Below are 24,718 nucleotides of genomic sequence, written 5' to 3'. Positions count from 1 at the left end.
GTGCATGCTCTAATGCGTTACTATTCGTTTGAGGTCAGAAAAGTATACTCAGAAAGGCGACACGGTCGACCAGGCACAAGATGATCCGGAACGCGCCAAAACGAAGTATACCCGGGCCTTCAGACAGAACTGGGTGAACCTTGGTTACCCACCTCAGCTGGTTTAAACGTTGTGACTCTGTTGTGCCGGAGTTCTTTGCATTGTGCTTGATGAATGGCTTTAGGGCTTGGCCCCGATCATTGCTGCTTGCAGCTATATTTTACCATCACTTTCGTTTTTGTTTTCGATTCGTGTTATGGATCTTCTGGGGATCGTGTTCACTGGGGATATGCACATGCATGTGAATAATTTTACTTGCCATGTTACCATGGTAAAGGAGCTGTAAGCGATTTCAGCTATTCTGCTTCCACGAGATTGAGCCATTGGATTAGCCATGCCCCCTCTTTCCAAAAACCTGCACTCCAAAGATAATAAAATTAGCTTTATTGAGAGCAGAAACGGGTGTTAAAAACAACAGCAGCAAAATAGTGCCCTCAACTGACAACTGTTATGAACAACATGGCATAAAAATGCATTATGCCTCAATAATTTGCTGCAACTACAACACTATGAGAATGCGCAAAATGATTTTATTTTGTTTTTGTTTTTTTGTGCTGTTTACGGAGTCTACAACTTTCACATAACCCGGAGAGATATCTCAGGACACTTATTTCATTAATATCTTTAAGGGAGTAGAATATTTTTTTTTTTCATAACTTTCCATTTAAAAAATCACTTACAGCACCTTTAAAATCATTCTTAAACTGTGACAAATTCATTAGAACAGACATCGATGAAACAGTTAGGTTTAATAATGAAACCAACATTTTTTATAATGTGCAAAACGTTTTTTCTTTGCTCCCTGGCAAATCACATTGAACGAATCTGCTGGAGAAAAAAAAAATTATTCACACGCACGTGCACACCAGTTAAAACGGAAACAAACTTGTCCGGATTCAGGGGGGTCTTCCTAATAACCGAGTAAGAGCACTTTTGTGTTTATTTTTTAACTCATATTACACTAAAAAACCCAATTTTCCCGGCTTGTATAGCTAATGCGCATGCGCGTTATAGAGTTGATTGACAGGTGATGTCTGAATCTAAAAGGTGATTGGCTCTTTTAACTGTAAGGCGGGTCTTCCTTTCTACATCCGTTGTCCGTTGGGCGCTCAGAGCTGCTTGGTTGAGCGTTCCAATTTCTCCCATTAATGTTAATGGAGGTGGCCCATCTCTGCTAAATATTCTCTGGTTATAGTTTCTCCGTCCAATCAGGTAGCGCTTTCCTGATGAATGTTACTGGATCGTCCAATCAGCTATTGCCTTCCTCATGAACGTAAATAACTCTTCTCTTGCCATCCTACGTTTTGGAAATTTGCTCGCCACCCTCAGCAACGCTGGAGCACCAGTGGCCGAACTTCTGGTTACGTAATTAATATTCATTAGCCAAGCTGATAGGTATCAGTAGCACCGGGGTACTTCACACCTGTTTTTAGACAGCCTTTCATAAAGAAATAGAAATAATAAAAAAAAAATATTTTGAAATGTTCCTACAATGTTTTTGTGGATCCAGTAGTAATTTAGGATTATAGACTTTGGTGTTTGGATATTATTACAAGTAAAGCAAATAATAAATAATTTCGGTCTAATGGGAGTAAACCGTTATCCCACTAGCCGGCTCCAAGCTATTTAATTTTGGCCAAAGGTAAGAGGATAAAGTCTGCTGCACACAAATAAACGTGTTTAGTTGTGTGACGCCACAGACTTTTATTTTGAAATCACCCGGAAATACTCAATGTAGTAGGTGAACGTGCTTTGTTACACGTTGATATTTTCGCTACAGGTTATTTACTCACGGATCTTTAGCTGGATGGATGTAGTGAATACAGAAATGTAAATGATTTTGCAAGTTGACTATTCATTTTGAATGGAAAAAAAAAAAAAAACATTAATGATTGGATACTCGTCTGACAATCCCTTTATCTTATATGTGTGTATATATATATAATATATATATTAATCAGAACGCTGAATCAGTTGACAGTTAATTACAAACTTATTAACGACATGATTTTACCACATTCAGTCTGTCTCGATTGTTTACTTTTGATAATAGATGTATAATGAGGTATCTTTATGATTGTCTTTGCCTTTAATATGCACGTCATACTTTAAAAACACAACCAGGTGCTCGTCATAACAGACCAAGATGGGTAAAAAGAAGGGGAAAGATAGAAGTCCCAGAAGAGACAGTAACACTGACATACCAGGTACGTGACAGCTTGTCCTGTCTAATTCAATGCTTGGAGGTTTTAAGAGTTAAACCTAACACATGATTTCATCTGTTGCTTTTTAAGGGATTTCCTGCACTCACATCTGTAAAGGAACAGACCAAAGCTTACTGAAGAAAGCTGGTTTGAATGAACACTGGAGCTTGTGTCAAGACTGTGAGCCAGAGAAGCCAGATGAGATATTAGAAGATGAACTTCATAAAGAAAGTCCTGCTGTGTGGATGTGCCTGAAATGTGGCCACAGAGTAAGTGCTCAGATTGACTATGTTTGGAACAGCATTGAAATATGTTTGGCCAGCCATGCATAAATAGCATGTGATGATCTTTGTCAGGGTTGTGGGAGATCTTCGGAGAATCAACATGCGATCAAACACTACGAGACCCCTCGATCTGACCCCCACTGTTTAGTGCTCAGTCTGGACGTCTGGTGTGTCTGGTAGGCGACACACACACACACACACACACACACACACACACACACACACACACACACACACACACACACCCCTCTCTTTCGGTAGTGTGATCTCTGAACTTCTGCTCTTATGTGACACAAAGGTGTTATATCTGTGATGAAGAAGTTCAGTATTCCAGCACAGGGCAGCTGGCACAGCTGGTGAAAAGCATAAGAAAACATGTGCTGGCAGATCCCAGCAAGAAAACCTCAGACAAGTGTAAGTGGCATTTTTTTTTATCATTGAAATAACTTCTGCCTTTTCATTTTTACACACAGTTTTAGAGTTTAGAATCATGTCCACTCTGACAATACTATCAGTAGTTGTACATCAGCCAATACTGATGTTCGAGAAAGCTGATGTTATTTATAGCAAATGAGACATACAAAAATAGCTGAAATGAAACAAAATAGTTTTCATGTATTTATGTATACAGCGTTATGTAAAAATTCACTCAACAATATGGAAATAATGAAACAAGCTGTCAAGGTGGTGCTAACACTTCTGGTAATTGCTATAATGATATTAATAACTGATATTCTCAAAATGGCCAAATATTGGTGAAAGATGCACTACGATATAAGGTTTTGTGGTAGAAACACTATGACAAGTGAATAGTTGAAATTGTTATTTACAGTAAACAGTCCCACCAGGATTTTCCTACAAGAATTAATGCAAATTCAACCACTTTCCACATTATTTGCAATTTTGTATAATTAAGGAAATCGGATCACTTTTCTCCATGTTTGCCAGCAGAAAACAAATGCTTAAAGTTTTTTTTATTTATTTTATTTTTTTTTAATCCTCTTTTCTCCCCAATTTTGGAATGCTCAATTCCCACTACTTACTAGGTCCTCGTGTTGGCGTGGTTACTCACCTCAATCCGGGTGGCGGAGGACAAGTCTCGGTTGCCTCCGCTTCTGAGACAGTCAATCCGCGCATCTTATCATGTGGCTCGTTGTGCATGACACCGTGGAGACTCACAGCATGTGGAGGCTCATGCTACTGATGCTACGCGAACCACGCACAAATTACCACATACCCCATTGAGAGCGCGAACCACTTAATCATGACCACGAGGAGGTTACCCCATGTGACTCTACCCTCCCTAGCAACCGGGCCAATTTGGTTGCTTAGGAGACCTGGCTGGAGTCACTCAGCACACCCTGGATTTTAACTCGCGACTCCAGGGGTGGTAGTCAGCGTCAATATTCGCTGAGCTACCCAGGCCCCAAATGCTTAAAGTTTAACACAGTTGAGACATCTCCAACTGCACAGCCACCATTCTGTCATCTCCACATAGGGTTGTGAACTGTCCCATATTAGCCGGGACGTCCCGTATTTTGGCTGAAATGATGACATCCCATACAGGATGCGATTTGTCCTGTATTGTAGAGCCTAGACACTTAAGGGTGAGCCTATTGCGTTCACTATCAAAATCCATATCTAAACTTTTGCGGTACCATAGACGAGACGTGTACATCACATCTAACATTTAATCTTCATGCGCTCTTCAGGAGCTGCTTTGAGTGTGGTGCACAGTGCAGGTTGATGATGGTAAGAGATAATTTTGAGTGTTCACAATACACAGTTGCTATGGAGAATGACACACAAAAACATGGCGTTCATGACATATATTCTCATAAAATTAGTACAATGTGATTAGAATTTAAAGTGCTCAATAATTGCAGTTATCTCAATCACAGTTAGATCAAATGATCCCTATCAGGGGATGTAATAATCGCAACAGGTCTAATTATTAATAAATCTGTGTATTTAGTGTTCTTTAGTTTTAATGTAGGTCTACTTTTATAACCATACCAAAGTTTATTTGCTAAATTTTAAAATTAAAAAAGTAAATATGGGCCATCCATTGAACTCGAATTAGCCATATAGTGGGTTTCACCTCTTAAATATGTGGTATTTTGTGTGTATTTGTTATTTTTTCCTTGCTTACTGCATATTCAGTTATTATTCACTAAACGATTTACAGATAATTGCACTTATACCATCATTGACGTGAATTACAGTAAACTATGATTTATTTTGTGACTTTTCACTGCAAAATAACACAAAAAAAACGCAGCAAATGGCAATGCAATTTTTGAGGAAATCAAGAAATAAAGTGCTGTGAAATTCTGGTTGGGCAGATATTTGACTGAATTATTTGAGGGAGTTGACCTGATATCTTTTGAATGTTTTAAGGCTGTTTTCACACGGGCCTGGGTAGCTCAGTGGTAAAAGACGCTGGCTACCACCCCTGGAGTTTGCTAGTTCTAATCCCAGGGAGTGCTGAGTGACTCCAGCCTGGTCTCCTAAGCAACCAAATTGGCCCGGGTGCTATAGAGGGTAGAGTCACATGGGGTAAACTCCTTGTGATCGCTATAATGTGGTTCGTTCTCGGTGGGGCGCGTGGTGAGTTGAGCGTGGTTGCCGCGGTGGATGGCGTGACGCTCTGTCTCCGTGGCAACGCGCTCAACAAGCCACACGATAAGATGCGTGGGTTTATGATCTCAGACGTGGAGGCAACTGGGATTCGTCCTCCGCCACCCAGACTGAGGCAAATCACTACGTGACCACGAGGACTTAAAAGCACATTGGGAATTGGGCATTCCAAATTGGGAGAAAACAGTGTTTTCACACTTCTCTGTTTTATTCATGTTTTTTCCCCCTTTGGATTTACCACTACAACTTTTGCTAATTATAATCGTATATCAATAGCTGTTCACTTCAGCGATGTAGAGTGAATAAGGTTCATACCAACTGTGAACCATACTCCAGACCACCTTTTCAAGTACACTTGGGTGAACGGTTCGCCCCTGTGCACCAGAGTCCAGGAAACACACCAACTAAACGAACCAAACTCTTGATGCCAAATAGCTCTAGTGTGAAAGTACCCTTAGTGATTATATCCAAATATTTGGACACTTTATTTGGTCACTTTGACCTAATGTTTTAAATAATGTGTTAAAGTCTACTAAAGACACTAGTTTCTGTTAAAAAAATAAAATAAAAAAAAATGTACATTTGTATAATGGAATAAAATGCATACTTGCTCTACAGTGAGTAAGGTGGAAGAGAGTGTAGAGGAGAATCCTGCTGGGCAGAAGCTGGATGAAGAGAAAGGGAACAAAGAGAGCCAGAAGACCGACTCGAAACACTGCAGTCCCAAAAAGTTGAAATCAGCCACCACAGAAAGTTCTGGTTCTGTGTCTGTCAGGGGTCTTAGTAATCTCGGCAACACGTGTTTCTTCAATGCAGTTGTGCAGGTAACAAAACCATAAATGCAAGAGTCCAAAACACTGGAAATATTGAAAAACGTCTACAAAGATGTGTGATGTTTTTCTCTTGGTCTTTTTCTCTCTCTGTCTGGATGGCAGAATTTATCGCAGACGCAGCTTTTCAGACATTTGTTGGACCAGATTACAGATGAAAAGAGCTGCTGTCTCACCATCACACCTGCACTGTCCTCTGAGCTGGTACTGATGCCAAGACCCTCAGTACATTCCTCTCTGTCTCCTATTCTTTAATTGAAGGGGTAAAATGACTTATCACCTTATGTTTTCAGGAGCCTCTACAGCTCCAGCTGGAAAGGCCCGGGTCACTCACGCTGGCTATGTGTCAATTGCTGAATGAAATCCAGGAGACCAAGAAAGGTGTCGTGACCCCTAAAGAACTCTTCACACAAGTATGTAAAAAGTAAGTACCTGCACAAAATTGTATTGTCAGGGTAGATGTCCCATATAATAAGATGAAGTCTGTGTGTTTTATCACTGAAAACTGTATTTATTCATACAATATTTATTAGCATATATAACAATGTTTACTTCATAGTGTTTATATTGTAATACAGTATAGATGATTGCAAGAGAAAATGCTTTAATTTCCTCGTTTGTTTGAGCTGTGAGCAGATACATTTCTAAACAGGAGTCCCCAGTGTATTTCACATTTAAAAGTCCTGCGTTATGCACCAAATCTTATTTTTTTATTTGACAATTAACTGCATCTGAGATTTTATTTATTTTGGACTCTCGTTGCCTCTATGTCAGTAAAATCAATAGTTTTCAGTTTCAGATGCCATTGTAGTAATTTAGTATTCACAGTCAGCCATGATTACTTTAATCAATGAGTAAAGTGTAAAATAACAGGACGGTTGTTTCATATGTTTCAGCTGGCAACAATTCTATTAACCCTAACTGATGCAGTGTGTAGCTTCTCATTTCTTAAACAACCATGTCGGAAGATGTATCCCGTGGTCGTGGAAAAGATGTTTCTGTGTTTCAGAAGGGGCAAATTATTGGCCTGCATCAAGCAAAGAAAATAACTAAGGAGATTGGTGAAATCACTGGAATTGGGTTAAGAAATGTCCAACGCATTATTAAAATATGGAAGAATAGTGGTGAAAAAAATCTTGAATGATCGTAATTGGAGATCACTAAAACGCTTGAAGTCATGCGTAGTGGCCACTATACAAGCCTCTGGAGGCAGAGTTATGATCTAGGGTTGCTTCAATTGGTCAGGACTAGGCTCAGCAGCTTTATGCGGCAATAAAATGAAGTCAGGTGACTCTGAATGTACTGAATGACCAGGTTATCCCATCAATGGATTTTTTTCTTCCCTGACGGCATGGGCATATTTCAGGACTACAATGCCAAGATTGATTGTGCTCAAATTGTGAAAGAGTGGTTCAGGGAGCATGAGGAATCATTTTAAAACATGAATTGGCTGCCACAGATTCCTGACCTTAACCTCGTTGAAAGTCTTTAGGATGTGCTGGAGAAGACTTAATGGAGTGGTTCGACTCTCCCGTCATCAATACAAGATCTCGACCAAACATTTATGCAACTCTGGATGGAAATAAATGTGATGTTGCATAAGGTTGTTGAAACAATGCCACGACGAATGCATGCTGTAATCAAATCTAAAGGCGGTCCAACTAAATATTTAGAGTATGCAAATTTTTTTCTTTACAAAACTAATATTGCACACAGTTTACAAATAATTAATTAGACTTGTTTTAGTAGCAATATACACTTGTTCAAAGCCCATCACTTAATATTTAAAATGTAAAGTTTGTTTGTGTAAACCCGATATTAAAGAACTGATTTAGTGGAAAAGTGTAAATATCGGTTAAAAATATTGGTCAAACCGATTATCGGTCGTTCGCTAATATTGTCTATGTTGCACACATAACCTTCCTCACATTCCTTATTGAAGATGTTTGTTTTTTGCTTTAGGATATGCTGTTTTATAATTTGCGGTAGACGGACATCTTTGATCGTTGCGATGTTTCTCGCAGTATTTTCAGTGTCTTGCGCATGAGTGCTGCATTTTTAAGGCATCCGTTATGTACCGACTTTAAAAAGATTGATGGAGCCTTTAAAATGCTGATGTCATTTTGACAGATACAAAACAAGAAACTCACCTAAACCATCTTTTTATGGTATATATGACTATGCGGCTTCACTCTCTCTCTTTTTCTGCATGTGCGTTCGTGCACTAGAGAGAGAGAGAGAGCTAAAGCAGCACTTTGAATGCGAAAATAACTACCAGTAGTGTAAACGTACTTTTAAAAGTTTTTTTGTATATAAGGTTAGTTGCATTTGGGAGTTTTTATTCTGATAAAACTGGATGTTAGAAAAAGTTTTTTGTTCCTTTTTGATTTAGCACTGGTTTGTGGTTTATAATGAAAAATATGTGAAGGAAAAAAAAGGTCTTAGACAGCTAAATTGTTTAAGAATCCTTTGCTTTGGGGTTTGCCTGGGTAGCTCAGTGGCTATCACCCCTGGAGTTCGCTAGTTCAAATCCCAGGGTGTGCTGAGTGACTCCAGCCAGGTCTCTTAAGCAACCAAATTAGCCTGGTTGCTAGGGTGGGTGGAGTCACATGGGATAATCTCCTCGTGGTCGCTATAATGTGGTTCGTTCTCGATGGGGCGCATGGTGAGTTGAGCATGGAAGCCTCCACACGCACTATGCCTCCATGGCAACGCGCTCAACAAGCCACGTTATAAGATGCATGGGTTGATGGTCTCAGATGCGGAGGCAACTGGGATTCGTCCTCCGCCATCCAGATCGAGGCGAATCACTACGCTACCACAAGGACTTAAAAGCGCACTGGGAATTGGGCATTCCAAATTGGGTGAAAAAGGGGAAAAATCAAAAAAAAAAAAAAAAGAATCCTTTGCTTTTTGTTGGAGCTGTGGTCTAGTGGTTTAGCACACATTTCTCCAGACACAAACAGGTTTGAAACTAGCCTGCATCTAGTCCCAATCCCATTCTCCCCGTTGTTTTCTGTTACGTCTGCTGTCACAACCAAAATATTGCAAATAGTCCAAAATAATCATTTAAAATGTGCTATCTGATGTGTGTGACTTCCATGTTGTACACAGAGCGGCACGGTTTAAAGGCTTTCAGCAGCAGGACAGTCAAGAGTTGCTGCGATACCTTCTAGATGGCATGAGAGCAGAGGAAGTGAAAGTAGGCACCTCTAATAGTAAATGAACATGTTTTAAATTAAAAACATCCAAATTAATTTGCATGCATTTTAACAGACAAGATTAAATGTGTATCATGGATTTTCACAGCTGTCTGTCTGTCTTGTTTTTTCCTCACATTTAACTCTGTGAGGGAAGCCTATTAGGAATCTCTTATGGCATATTTTTACTTATAAACTTGTCTGAGATATCTATTTAATTGTAAATAAATATTCATTTAATGTATTTTTCAGAGAGTAAATTCAGGAATTTTGGAGGCTTTTAAAAATGCTGGCAAAAGCTTGGAAGCTGAGCAGGCGAAGAAGGTCATAAAAGGTACATTTTAGTTATATGATAATGAGTTGTCATAAATGATATATTTATAACATTATGTTTAAGGACTATTTCAGAAAAAATCCAGAAATCTAGACATCTGCTGCCTTCATACAGCTGAAATGTTTTGTTAAACTTCTAAAACAATTAATCATAACATGAGGCTCTGTATTGCACCATATTAAATATTAAATGATTTTAACCTTCTTGTTTCCACCACGGTTTCACCAGAGTATGAGAAAAATGGTGCGCCCAAGAACTTTGTGGACCAGGTGTTTGGTGGAGAGATGACCAGCACCTTGATGTGTAAAGAGTGCAGAACTGTGTCTTTGGTGACTGAGATATTTTTGGATCTTTCACTTCCTGTAGCTGATGAGGTAAACCTGTTTATGTCTTGAACATGTTTTAATTAACATTAAATCAACTGTATTTCACACCTGCAGACCATACTATGACAAAGAAAGTTTTCTTAAAAATTACAGTGCTCAAAAGCAGATATTGAGGGGTGCTTACGTGTATTTTAAATTTTTCTTCTCCTCAATTTGGAATGCCTAATTCTCAATGGACTCTATAATTCCTCATGGTGGCGTAGTGACTCGCCTCAATCCGGGTGGCGGAGGACGAATCTCAGTTGCCTCCGCATCTGAGACCATCAATCCGCGCATCTCAGCACGTGGCTTGTTGAGCGCCTTACCGCGGAGACCTAGCACGTGTGGAGGCTTCACGCTATTCTCTGCGGCATCCACGCACAACTCACCACGCGCCCCACGAACCACACGTTATAGCGACCACGAGGAGGTTACCCCATGTGACTCTACCCTCCCTAGCCAATTTTGGTTGCTTAGGAGACTTGGCTGGAGTCACTCAGCATGCCCTGGATTCGAACTCATGGCTCCAGGGGTGATAGTCAGCATCAATACTCCCTGAGCTACCCAGGCCCCCTCTTATGTGTATTTAATATGTTGCTTCACATAGCTACTTTATCCTTCAAACACTTTGGTTTTCATGCTACCAAAATGTTTTTTTTTTTTTTATTATTAAGATTTGTTTTTACTGGAGAAGCAGCATTTCTTAATTTATGACATTGAAGTTACATGTTCAAAAACTCCTTTCCATCAACAAAAAACAGAAAAACAAACTTGTTAGTGTTCAATATAAAATAAAATAAGGTGATTTAAAAAAAAAAAAAAAAAAGAAAACACCTGCTCTGTAGAAATCCAACAGAAAAGGTTTTTTTTATTATTTTTTATTTTTTTTTTAAACACCAACATAATAAAATAATCATGTAATAATAATAATCATTTAATAATAATAAAAATCAGTAGACTTACATTGGGGATTTTTTTTTTTTTACTCCAGTTCAATAATTAAAATGCTAATAAAATAATGGAAGAATAATTATCATTACATAATAGATGTACTTTTTTTAGGTAACTGACTAATAGCTGCCAAATCTTTTCAAATTGTATAGTCTTGCTCTTAAAGCAGAAAATAATTTGTTCAAGATGTAGGGTAGAAGTAAATTCTTTAAACCATAATTTTACAGTGGGAATGTCATTTTTCTTCCAAAAACACAGTATTAATTTTTGGGCTGTGATTAAACCAAAAGCAAAAAGCTCATGTTGAGCTTTACCACTCCTAAAAGAATGAGTATGCTAATAAAATTTTCTTAGTTTGCCAAAATCTTTGTGCTGTAAAGTACCAGCATGTTCTGGGGTGGTAAACAGATTTGACGGTCTCCTTCAGGCCTACAGGAAGAAGAATCAGAAGAAAGTCATCCAGCATCGCAGCAATGTAAGAGAGGATGGTGATCAGGACACCACGACTTCTCTGGCTAATGGGAATAAAGACATGCCTACTGGAACAGGAAGCAAGTACCAGCAGAAGAAGTCAAAAAAACAGGCCAAGAAACAAGCCAAGGTAAAAACACTGGAGTATTATGGGTTAAATAAAAAGTAACAAAACCAGAAGTTCACCTGCCTAGAAAAGTAGTTCCACTGCAAAAGGATGATTTAGACTTAAACATCAAACAAATAAGCTGCACATTTTTGTTTTTAAACCCTCAGGCCCCAAAGACGTCCATTGGAAGTGCATTACTGTACACATGTTTTTCCTATGGTTTTACAAACAAAGTTATTTTGTATGGTATTTATGAGATACTTAAGCTTAAGTTGTTTTTAACCTGGAAAGATTTTAAATGAAGTTTGAATAATTATGCCTACTGTTTTAATTATATTTTGTCATTGTCATATCACATGTTCTAATAGTGTCTTAGTCACAATAGTACAGTACAGACATGCTGCATTGTTGACCTCCGTTTCTATAGAATCAGAGGCGGCAACAGAAGCTGGGCAGCAAAGTCATTCTGGATGCTCTGACAAATCAGAACGCAGCCAGTCACCCAGATTCAGCAGACGCACCCATTCAAAGTGTATCATCGAATGGGAGCGGTGATGCAGAAATGGACGAAAAAACCCAAGAGCATTTGAGCCAATCACCCACTTTGAACACCTCAGAACAGGAACACGAGAAACCGCCCACGCTCTCACAAAAAGATGAAAATGATGAGGAACCTGAAGAAGAACCTGCTACTTCAGTCAACAACTGCTTTACTGCGTTATCGGAAGACCAGAACTCTGAAGATATGTCTGTGGAAGGAGAAAAGGGGGAGGAAGTGAATGAAGTTGAAGAAGAGGGTGGTGCTGCAGGTGATTGGATAGTAGAAGAACTGAATACCTTGTCACTAAACGCAACTTCAGAAGGACCTCAAAGTGAGACGGAGAATGGGGATGATACCTTGGATAATGCTAAGGAATACACAGTGGTCAATCAGGATCCTGAGCTTGCGTTTCACACGCTGGCCACCAGAGCGTCGCCAGAGAAGCAGGAGTGTTCGGTGGAGTCCTGTCTGTACCAGTTCACTGAGGTGGAACATCTCGCCGAGAACAACAGACTGATGTGTGTAACCTGTACCAAACGACAGACTGGACCTAAAGCCTCAAACGGTACTACGATCACCTTTTATGCTTTTTATATTTGGATAATACAGTTAGCCGTTTATACCACATGTCTCAAATGCAACTCCTGTGACAAAATATATCAAAGTAGTCCATACATCTTATACACTATATTCAAAGTCTTCTGAAGCCATACGATAACTTTGTGTGAGAGGACCTCTCAAACCATGTTTTTCAATGGCCAGTACCGATATCTAGAGAGCAGGATGGCCGATATAAATGCATAAACATAATGCAATTAAACAAAAGCAAATCAGATGTACACAAAATTTCTAAAGTGAAACAAACGCTTATTTCATGCGATATTTACTCAAATTTGCGTAACCTTGCAAAGAAAAAACTTGAAAACAGAAAGTGTTGACTTTATTGACATATATTGGTAGACTTTAGAACTAACACAAGGGAAAGCTAATGCTTCTGTTAATCGGCCATGCAAACACTTATTGGCTGATGCTGATAATCGCAAAATTGTCAAATATTGTCTGATTAATCGGCCTGGCCAACCGATATATCGGCCCATCACTAAGCCAGATGATGATCGTATCACAATGCGTTTCTAAGACTCCTAGCACGCAGTTTACATCTGTATATAGTATTGTTCACATTTTTGGATCACTCAAGACGAATGCTAATACTAGTTATGGATAGATATATCGGCCAGGCCAATTAATCGGCAGATAACTGTTACCTGCTTGGCCGAATAACTGAAGTTGGAATTCCGCCTATGTAACTTCCAAAATGTACCGAATGTCTTGTCAACGGATAATGTCTATTTTCTGCTTTCAAATGTATTTTGTTGAATATTGTGTGAAATAAGTGTTGATAAACGTACATTATACATATTAGAATTATATCGGCCACTCTTTTGTCTAGATATCGGTATTGGCAAAGTCATATCGGTTGACCACCACTTAATACCAGGTGTAAACAGGGCCATTTTTGTTATTAAACGGGAAACTTGGGGTTTTGCATGTCTTGATTAAACTCTTGTTGTGAAAGCAGTGATTCTCTGGCAGCTACAGTGCATCCGGAAAGTATTCACAGCGCTTCACTTTTTCCACATTTTGTTGTTACAGCCTTATTCCAAAATTGATTAAATTCATTATTTTCCTCAAAATTCTACAAACAATACCCCATAATGACAATGTGAAAGAAGTTTGTTTGAAATCTTTGCAAATTTATTAAAAATTAAAAAACGAAAAAAATCACGTACATAAGTATTCACAGCCTTTGCCATGACTCTCAAAATGGAGTTCAGGTGCATCCTGTTTCCACTGATCATCCTTGAGATGTTTCTACAACTTGATTGGAGTCCAGCTGTGGTAAATTCAGTTGATTGGACATGATTTGGAAAGGCACACAACTGTCTATATAAGGTCCCACAGTTAACAGTGCATGTCAGAGCACAAACCAAGCCATGAAGTCCAAGGAATTGTCTGTACACCTCCGAGACAGGATCGTATCAAGGCACAGATCTGGGGAAGGGTACAGACAAATTTCTGCAGCATTGAAGGTCCCAATGAGCACAGTAGCCTCCATCATCTGTAAATGGAAGAAGTTTGGAACCACCAGGACTCTTCCTAGAGCTGGCCGCCCGGCCAAACTGAGCGATCAGGGGAGAAGGGCCTTAGTCAGGGAGGTGACCAAGAACCCGACGGTCACTCTGACAGAGCTCCAGCATTTCTCTGTGGAGAGAGGAGAACCTTCCAGAAGAACAACCATCTCTGCAGCACTCCACCAATCAGGCCTGTATGGTAGAGTGGCCAGACAGAAGCCACTCCTCAGTAAAAGGCACATGACAGCCCACCTGGAGTTTGCCAAAAGGCACCTGAAGGACTCTCAGACCATGAGAAACAAAGATTGAACTTTTGGCCTGAATGGCATGCGTCATGTCTGGAGGAAACCTGGCACCGCTCATCACCTGGCCAATACCATCCCTACAGTGAAGCATGGTGGTGGCAGCATCATGCTGTGGGGATGTTTTTCAGCGGCAGGAACTGGGAGACTAGTCAGGATCGAGAGAAATATGAATGCAGCAATGTATCAAATCAAATCACTTTATTGTCACACAGCCATATACACAAGTGCAATGATGTGTGAAATTCTTGGGTGCAGTTCCAATCAACGTAGCAGTCGTGACAGTGATGAGACATATACCAATTTACAATAACATCAAATTAACACAACACAATTTAAACAACTGTTATACACATAATTACACTCAACAATATACAAATAATAACATGCACTGTACAGTATGCAATACGCTGTTTTTTTTTTTTTTTTTTTTACTATATAGATACACATTATTCAAAAAAAAAATATATATAAAAAAAGTGTATATATATATATGTATATATATATATAGAATGTACAGTATTGTACTGTATTGACATTCAGGCTGTCGGTTGATAGTCAGCTGTTAAGAGAGAACATAATATAATAATAATAATAATAATATCATTTATGACAGTCCGGTGTGAGATATAAGAGTAAGGGTAATAAAGTGCAGTGCTGATGTATTTTGATCGTAGGAGATCAAGAGTTCAGAAGTCTGATTGCTTGGGGGAAGAAGCTATCATGGAGTCGGCTGGTGCGGGTCCTGATGCTGCGATACCGCCTACCTGATGGTAGCAGTGAGAACAGCCCATGGCTCGGGTGGCTGGAGTCGCTGATGATCCTCCGAGCTTTTTTCACACCGCCTTGTATATATTTCCTGGAGGGAGGGAAGCTCCCTCCGATGATGTGTCTGGCAGTTCGCACCACCCTTTGCAATGCTTTGTGGTTGTGGGCGGTGCTATTGCCGTACCAGGCGGAGATACAGCCAGTCAGGATGCTCTCCACAGTGCAGGTGTAGAACCGTGTGAGGATGTGGTGGTTCATTCCAAACTTCCTCAGCCATCTCAGGAAGAAGAGGCGCTGATGAGCCTTCTTCACAACGACTTCAGTGTGGACGGACCATGTGAGTTCCTCAGTGATGTGGACACCCAGGAACTTGAAGCTGCTGACTCTCTCCACTGGTGCTCCATTGATGGTGATGGGACTGTGTTCTCTTTCTCTTCTCCTGAAGTCCACCACAAGCTCCTTTGTCTTATGACATTGAGGGAGAGGTTGTGCTCCTGACACCAGTGTGTCAGAGTGTGCACCTCCTCTCTGTAGGCTGTTTCATCATTGTCAGTGATCAGACCTACCACCGTCGTGTCATCAGCAAACTTAATGATGGCATTGGAGCTATGTGTTGCCACACAGTCATGTGTGTACAAGGAATACAGTAGTGGGCTGAGAACACAGCCCTGTGGGGCTCCAGTGTTGAGGGTTAGTGATGAGGAGATGTTGCTGCCTATTCTAACCACCTGGCGTCTGCTTGACAGGAAGTCCAGGATCCAGCTGCACAGCGAGCTGTTTAAGCCCAGAGCCCAGAGTTTCTCATCTAGCTTGGAGGGCACTATGGTGTTGAATGCTGAGCTGTAGTCTACAAACAGCATTCTCACATAAGTGTTCTTTTTTTCCAGGTGGGAGAGAGCAGTGTGTATTGTAGATGCAATGGCATCATCAGTGGAGCGGTTGTTGCGGTAAGCAAACTGCAGCGGGTCAAGAGAGAGAGGCAGCACAGAGCAGATATAATCTCTGATTAGTCTCTCAAAACATTTGCTGATGATGGGGGTCAGAGCAACAGGACGCCAGTCATTTAAACAAGTTATTTTTGATTGTTTTGGTACAGGCACAATGGTGGATGTTTTAAAGCATGTGGGGACTACAGACAAAGAGAGGGAAAGGTTGAAAATGTCCGTAAAAACACCAGCCAGCTGGTTCGCGCACGCTCTGATGACGCGGCCCGGAATGCCGTCTGGGCCCGCGGCTTTGCGGATATTCACCCGTCGGAAGGATCGGGTTACATCCGCTACAGAGACGGAGAGTGAACTAACCTCTGTAGCTTCGGCCGCGAGAGCTCTCTCCACGAGGGCGGTGTTATTTCCCTCGAAACGAGCATAAAAAGTATGTAGCTCAACCGGTAGAGAGGCAGCGGTGTTCATGGCGGAGTTTTTATTCCCTTTAAAGTCCGTGATGATGTTAATTTCCTGCCACATGCTTCTAGAGTTGGTGGTGTTAAACTGTCCTTCAATCTTGCTCCTGTACTGGCGTTTTGCGGTTCTGATAGTTTTTCGGAGGGCATAACTGGCTTGTTTATGCTCCTCCGCATTCCCGGAATTAAAAGCGGAGGTCCGCTCATTAAGTGCCGCGCGAACATCGCTATTGATCCATGGCTTCCGATTCGGATAGATCCGTATTGTCCTAGTCGGAATCACTTCCTCTACGCACGTTCTGATGAAACGCATTACGCTATCAGCGTAAAGCTCGATGTCGTCATCAGAGGCGGACCGGAACATCTCCCGGTCCATGTGATCAAAACAATCCTGTAGCATAGAGTCTGATTGGTCCGACCAGCACTGGATCGTTCTGAGGGTGGGTGCTTCCTGTTTCAATTTCTGCCTGTAAGCGGGCAGAAGCAGAATGGAAGAGTGGTCCGATTTGCCAAATGGTGGGCGGGGGAGGGATTTGTAGCCATCCCGGAACGGAGAGTAGCAATGGTCCAAAACCCGGTCCCCTCGTGTGTTGAAACTAATGTGCTGGTGATATTTTGGTGCGACTGATTTTAAACTGGCTTTATTAAAGTCCCCGGTCACAATGAACGCGGCCTCAGGGTGCGCGGTTTCCTTCTCACTTATACTCCCATACAGTTCCTTGAGTGCCCGGTCTGTGTCGGCTTGTGGGGGGATGTACACAGCAGTGATAATGACCGCTGTGAATTCCCTCGGTAGCCAGAATGGTCGACACAGAAGCATAAGAAATTCTAGATCAGGAGAACAGAAAGACTTGATAGAATGTACGTTCCTCTGATCATACCAGGATTTGTTGATCATAAAACATACACCACCTCCTCTAGTTTTACCTGAGAGGTCTTTTGTTCTGTCCGCTTGGTGCACGGAGAACACCGCGGGTTCAATGGCTGAGTCTGGAATCTCCGCAGACATCCAAGTTTCTGTTAGGCAGATAATGCAGCAGTCCCTCGTCTCTCGTTGGAAAGAGATCCGCGCTTTCAGCTTGCAGAGCTTGTTATCCAGAGACTGAACATTTGCCAGTAGAATAGTGGGTAGCGGGGGTCGATTTGCGCGGCGTCTTACTCTGATGAGAACGCCGGCTCTGTTTCCCCTTTTCCTCCTGCGTTTCCGCGGCCGTGCTGCCCAGACAAAGGGCTCCGCTTGCGTGTTTGTAAACAGCGGGTCAGCATTGAGGAATGTGAAGTCCGGTTTTCGGTGTGAGATCGCTGAACCAATGTCCAAAAGTGTTTGTCTTGTCTGTCTGTGTACAGAGACATCCTTGATGAAAACCTGCTCCAGAGCGCTCTGGACCTCCGACTGGGGCGAAGGTTCATCTTCCATCAGGACACCGACCCCAAGCACACAGCCAAGATAACAAAGAAGTGGCTACGGGACAACTCTGTTAATGTCCTTGAGTGATCCAGCCAGAGCCCAGACTTGAACCCGATTGAACATCTCTGGAGAGATCTGAAAATGGCTGTGCACCGATGCTCCCCATCCAACCTGATGGAGCTTGAGAGGTCCTGCAAAGAAGAATGGGAGAAACTGCCCAAAAATAGGTGTGCCAAGCTTGTAGCATCATACTCAAAAAGACTTGAGGCTGTAATTGGTGCCAAAGGTGCTTCAACAAAGTATTGAGCAAAGGCTGTGAATACTTATGTACATGTGATTTTTATTTTTTCCCATTTTTTATTTTTAATAAATTTGCAAAGGTTTCAAACAAACTTCTTTCACTTTGTCATTATGGGGTATTGTTTGTAGAATTTTGAGGAAAATAATGAATTTAATCCATTTTGGAATAAGGCTGTAACATAACAAAATGTGGAAAAAGTGAAGCGCTGTGAATACTTTCTGGATGCACTGTAAAATGAAACTGAAAGCAATTTATTTGTCATGGATTCAGGTTGTAAGAAAGCAGTTTACAGAGACGCACTGAAGCAGATGCTGATCTCCTCTCCTCCACCAGTGCTTACACTTCACCTGAACAGATTCCAACAGGTAAAACACCTGGACCTTCCTCTCCCAAACCTCATCACCAGCCCCACACAAAATCTGCACCCGCAGAAAGTTCAGTAGATTTCTGTAGAATCATTCAAAAAGATGAATCCCCTACTTCATGCATATTTGTGTATTAAATATTTTGGGTTAATTGAATGTATGCTTTCAGCTACCAATAAGAGTTGAGTATTCTCAGGTCTGTTTAATACATTTGACAGGTTTTTCAAATTTGCACAGAATATGGTTTAAAAAAAAAAAGTCCTCTTAAAGACATATGTCAGTATTTTGACTAGGACTTTTGATTTAATGCGTTAATTTAGTGCGATTTAATTCAATAAAAAGTAACTTATGTTCCTGCCATCGGACCTATTCAAGCTGGATGTACCATCTTGATGTCGAATTTGGGGCAGTAGAGGGCAGTCAGCGCTCCAACTGTAAAGGCAATGTGCCTCGACAAACCAACGAGCAGCTGGACTGAGCAAGACAGAATACAGGGTTCACGAGATGCAAGTTTTAAACCACGTTTAACTTGACATAGCATGCTAAAAACATAGCCTGTGTGACTAGAGACGTTGAAAACTACTCCGACATGACACAGCCAAAAGCATCCGTCTGATGAATGAGTATGCATAGACCAACAATTGAAAATGGCACAGAGGAAAGTACGACAATAATGTTATATTCATTGATATGGAAATAAAACGAACAATATTTTGACTTTGAAGCCACTTTTTGCATCATCTAAATGCTTTACTTGTCTGCTGCCACAGTTTATGTATTTGATATAATGTTTTTGAGTAATCTTAATTATAATATTTATTATATATAATATTTATAGTAATTTTAATGATTTCGGGGGGCCTTTCTCAGTATATATTGATATGCGATTAATTGTAATTTTGATTAATCTGCATGTCATGTAATAAATTTGATAACATTTTAATCGATTGACGGCCCTAATTTTTTAGCATTTATTTGTATGTTATTTTCTAGGTTGCATACAGTATTTGTAAGGTGAACCGACACGTTCAGTTCCCTCAAATCCTGGATCTTGCACCATTCTGCTCTTTAAACTGCAAGGTGAGCAAATCATCTTTCCATTGACAATATCGACCTAATCATTCATCTTTTTCACACCATCCATCCATTAAAGAGATATTGAAATGGTACTTTGAGTAATTACAGTAACCCATTTGTGTCACTGTGTTTTTAGGGAGTGAAAGAAGATGAGACGCGAGTTCTGTATAGCCTTTATGGTATAGTGGAACACAGCGGCACAATGCGTTCTGGACACTATACGGCATATGTTAAATCACGACCTTCCACACGGAACTCTGTAGAAAACAGATCCACAGCTGTTTGTGAGTATCAGTGCTGTCTAAAATGCTATGACTTATTGGAGCTGTGACCTAGGGGTTGGCACATGTGCTATGACAAATTCAGCCTTGGTGCTCGAGTGGGCGGCAGGGGTTTGAGTCGGGCTTGCGATGTAGCTTGACAGCGCCTAATAACAATGTGCTTTTATTACATGGAAAAGAGCAGTGTGAATAGTCTTCAAAACATCTCCCTTTGTGTTAGAAGAAAGTGAGCCTGTGTTTGTGACGTTTTGATTAATATTCATTAACACTCATCTTCTCATAGCAGGTAATGATGAGGTCAGTAAAGGATCCTGGTTTCACATTAGCGACAGCAGCGTCCACCCAGTTACAGAAGCCAAAGTGCAGAGTTCTCAAGCCTACCTCCTGTTCTACGAAAGGATCTCATAACACATGTTAAGAAATCATCTTCAAAACAAAGGGCTGCTGGTGCTGAAATCCAACTCTGCTGCTGAGAAATCTTGTTTGAGGGATAGTTCAACCACAAATGAAAATTCGGTCATTGTTTACTCACCCCTAATGTTGTTCAAAAACCATATGACTTTTTGAGTAAATGAAGACAGAATTTTTGTTTTTTTGGGTGAAGTATCCCTTAAACACACTGCTAATGAATTGTAAACTGGAATTGAAATTTTTTGTGTGAGCATCTTCTTTTATCATTGAATTATCAGCTGCTATTCCTATGAAACAACTTAATGTATTTTATTTTTTAATTCATATGCCAAGTGGTGATTTTAAATTAATGAAACTGTTTCCATACCTCTAGAAATGATTGAATTGTTTGACAAGGGTTTGGTTTGTTTTTGGTTTTCATACAGCGTTCCTCATACAGAGAATATCAGAATATTTCCAGACTTCACAAGAACTGTGTTACCAAGACTGACAGTCATTTTGGGTGAATCTCATGAAGAAATGTCTTCAAGTCATATTTTACCCTAAAATAATAATAATGAAAATGTATGCATATATATATGTACACTGGCGGCCAAAAGTTTGGAATAATGTACAGATTTTGCTCATATGGAAAGAAATTGGTACTTTTATTCAACAAAGTGGCATTCAGTTGATCACAATGTATAGTCAGGACATTAATAACATGTAAAATTACAACTACAATTAAAAAAATGTTCAGAACTTCTTAAAATACTTCAAAGAGTTCTCATCAAATAATCCTCCACGTGCAGCAATGACAGCTTTGTAGATCTTTGGCATTCTAGCTGTCAGTTTGTCCAGATACTCAGGTGACATTTCACCCCACACTTCCTGTAGCACTTGTCATAGATGTGACTGTCTTGTCGGGCACTTCTCATGCAACTTACAGTCTAGCTCAGGGGTCGGGAACCTTTTTTCACTAAGGAGCCAATTTTTGAACTTTTGGTTGATGCCATGCCACAAATGAATAATTCAATATTTTCAAAAACAACGTTTTCAATAAAATAAAATATTTATTTTGTCCATAGACTACTCAAAAACAAACATGTTATTTAAAATGTATAGGTAACATGTTGCAATATCATAAAATTACTTCATTTTAGAATTGCTCATGAAAAATTTAACTTCCATTTTGGGCTGGGCGATATGTAAAAAATATTTTAATGATAATCGCATTTCAAATATTGCGATATCCGATTATATCGTCAACCCTCCCAAAGTTGGTGAATATTTTTGCTTTATTTATTTTGCTTTAAAAAATGTATTAATTTATTGAAACACGAAAAACTTAAAAGACATTTCTAAATTCAAATTGCACTTTAAATGAAACGAGAAAAGCAATTAAAATAAAGTTCTATATAACCACCTCCCCAAATTCAAACATTTACTGTCTCCGGCCCCATTTGCTATCAGGCAAGTATCACAACAGGTGAACAATTACTTACAGCCTACAAATTAAGAACTAAAGATAATTATAAATGTATAGATAATTATAATAATCATAATAAATACGACTAATAAATTCCCTTATGTTCCCAAAAGAAAAATGCTGCCAAATGTGTGTTCTTATCGAATGTGTTTGTATTGCGCTTGTTAATACAGTTAATGCTGCCTAAAGAAAATAAAATAGAGCTCAATTTTAGGTTCAAGCTGAACGTGTCTTGTATTACTTTATAATTTAATCACTTTCGTCTTTGTTTCTTTAATACAAAGATACCTGTATATATTACTGAACCTGCAGAGTGAACTGCTCCATGGAAATAAAGCAAACTAAACTCACAGCACCTCACGAGATGATCGGAGATCATTTGCAGCATTCTCATAGACTGCATTATTCTTGCAAACAGTTTTCAGTCGAAAGAAATAGAGAAAAGGGAGTGATAACTCTTTACATGCACTTGTTCCACGAGACAGGGTCCCATTGCACGCCTCTGAACAAACAGCAAATCAGACACGAGCATTGATGGCTTTTCTTTTGTCTGTTCTTAAAAATATAATAAAGTGTTTTTCTTTAAGTCTTTTTGACTAACATCAGGTCACCCATCTGTTGCAGGTAGATGAGCAAACTTACGAGTGCATGAAATACATTTGAATGAGGAGCTCCCAAACAGGATTGAGCCTCATAGCATTTGTAGTGTGGCAGGTGCTATTTCACACCCTGGACGCACATAAAAAATAACAAACATTTGTAAAATCGTTCAAATGCTCTTAACAGCTAAGATCAATAGTTATTGAGATACGAGGCCCAGAACTCTATGAATGTGCGTGTCTTGGAGAAGCGCTTTCATTGCGCTTACTGCACAAACATATCAAATCAGACGCACATTGGCGGCTTTTCTTTCCTCTGTTCTTCAAAATATAATCACGTTTCGTCAAACACGCATCTTTGTGTCTAATTTCTTGTTATATGTCACTCCAAGAAGTCTTACAGGTTGCCCTCCACAGTGGCTGGTACATTAGCAAAATACTCCGCACGAAAAATCCACACAAATTCGGGAGAAAGGAAATCAAAACAGTGTCATTGACTTCAAGCTTTGCAATCGCACCCACACTTTCTGTTGGAAAATTCTCTCTAGACAGTTTTTTACGATCAAGTGTTGGTGAATGGCGAGCCACTTGATTTTTAACAAAGAGCCACTTGTGGCTCCCCGACCCCTGGTCTAGCTGATCCCACAAAAGCTCTATGGGGTTAAGATCCAGAACACTCTTTTCCAATTATCTGTTGTCTAATGTCAGTGTTTCTTTGCCCACTCTAACCTTTTCTTTTTGTTTTTCTGTTTCAAAAGTGGCTTTTTCTTTGCAGCTCTTCCCATAAGGACTGCACCCCTGAGTCTTCTCTTTACTGTTGTACATGAAACTGGTGTTGAGCGGATAGAATTAAATGAAGCTGTCAGCGGATGACATGAGAGGCATCTATTTCTCAAACTAGACTCCCCGATGTACTTATCCTCTTCTTTAGTTGTACATCTGGTCTTCCACATCTCTTTCTGTCCTTGTTAGAGCCAGTTGTCCTTTGTCTTTGAAGACTGTAGTGTACACCTTTGTATGAAATCTTCAGTTTTTTGGCAATTTCAAGCATTGTATAGCCTTCATTCCTCAAAACAATGATTGACTGACGAGTTTCTAAAGAAAGCTGTTTCTTTTTTGCCATTTTTGACCTAATATTGACCTTAAGACATGCCAGTCTATTGCATACTGTGGCAACTCAAAAACGGACACAAAGACAATGTTACGCTTCATTTAACGAACCAAAGAGCTTTCAGCAGTGTTTGATATAATGGCAAGTGATTTTCTAGTACCAAATTATCAATTTAGCATGATTACTCAAGCATAATGCATTGGAGTGATGGCTGCTGGAAATGAGGCCTGTCTAGATTTTATCAAAAATGATTTTTTTCAAATAGTGTTGGTGCTGTTTTTTTTACATCAGTAATGTCTTGACTATACTTTGTGATCAGATGAATGCCACTTTGGTGAATTAAAGTACCAATTTCCTTCCGAAACAGCAAAATCTGTACATTACTCCAAACTTTTGGACACCAGTGTGTGTATGTGTATGTATATATATATATATATATATATATATATATATATATAAAGCTCTGGAAAAGATTAAGAGACAACTGCAAAATTATCAGTTTCTCTGGATTTACTATTTATAGGTATGTGTTTGAGTAAAATGAACATTTTTGTTTTATTCTGTAAAGTACTGACAATATTTCTCCCAAATTCCAAATAAAGATATTGTCATTTAGAGCATTTATTTGCAGAAAATGACAACTGGTCAAAATAATAAAAAGATGCCGTGTTTTCAGACCTCAAATAATGCAAAGAAAACAAGTTCATATTCATTTTTAAACAACACAATACTAATGTTTTAACTTAGGTTTAACTTGAATATTTGGTGGAATAACCCTGATTTTCAATCACAGCTTTCGTGTGTCTTGTCATGCTCTCTACCAGTCTTTCACATTGCTGTTGGGTGACATTATGCCACTCCTGGCACAAAAATTCAAGCAGCTCGGCTTTGTTTGATGGCTTGTGACCATCCATCTTCCTCTTGATCACATTCCAGAGGTTTTCAATGGTCTGGAGATTGGACGGCCATGACAGGGTCTTGATCTGGTGGTCCTCCATCCACACCTTGATTGACCTGGCTGTGTGGCATGGAGCATTGTCCTGCTGGAAAAACCAATCGTCAGAGTTG

At 39.8% G+C, this 24,718-nt stretch overlaps 1 protein-coding gene across 3 annotated transcripts; it reads left to right on the top strand.

Annotated features, from left to right (window-relative positions):
* The first annotated feature begins 1,196 nt into the window (after window positions 1-1,196).
* Window positions 1,197-22,160, top strand: LOC127422225 (ubiquitin carboxyl-terminal hydrolase 16-like). 3 transcript variants are annotated; one of them, XM_051665573.1, is made up of 17 exons: window positions 1,197-1,372; window positions 2,224-2,306; window positions 2,394-2,572; window positions 2,660-2,763; window positions 2,886-3,001; window positions 5,846-6,051; window positions 6,163-6,261; window positions 6,351-6,481; window positions 9,172-9,259; window positions 9,510-9,591; window positions 9,820-9,965; window positions 11,335-11,508; window positions 11,915-12,593; window positions 18,609-18,703; window positions 19,697-19,783; window positions 19,917-20,064; window positions 20,345-22,160. In XM_051665573.1, the coding sequence occupies exons 2-17, from the start codon at window positions 2,246-2,248 to the stop codon at window positions 20,467-20,469; spliced, it is 2,520 nt and encodes an 839-aa protein (XP_051521533.1). In that variant the 5' UTR covers window positions 1,197-1,372; window positions 2,224-2,245; the 3' UTR covers window positions 20,470-22,160. The 3 variants fall into 3 exon arrangements, with proteins under 3 accessions (XP_051521533.1, XP_051521534.1, XP_051521532.1); XM_051665574.1 differs by lacking the exon at window positions 1,197-1,372 and adding an exon at window positions 1,498-1,929 and having other exon boundaries at window positions 20,348-22,160; XM_051665572.1 differs by lacking the exon at window positions 1,197-1,372 and adding an exon at window positions 1,500-1,929.
* Window positions 22,161-24,718: the final 2,558 nt, after the last annotated feature.

Source organism: Myxocyprinus asiaticus, chromosome 31, assembly GCF_019703515.2.
Source record: "Myxocyprinus asiaticus isolate MX2 ecotype Aquarium Trade chromosome 31, UBuf_Myxa_2, whole genome shotgun sequence".
In the NCBI taxonomy this organism is placed as follows: domain Eukaryota; kingdom Metazoa; phylum Chordata; class Actinopteri; order Cypriniformes; family Catostomidae; genus Myxocyprinus; species Myxocyprinus asiaticus.
The sequence above is the reverse complement of the archived record's forward strand: the minus strand, read 5'-3'. Positions and strand labels throughout refer to the sequence as shown.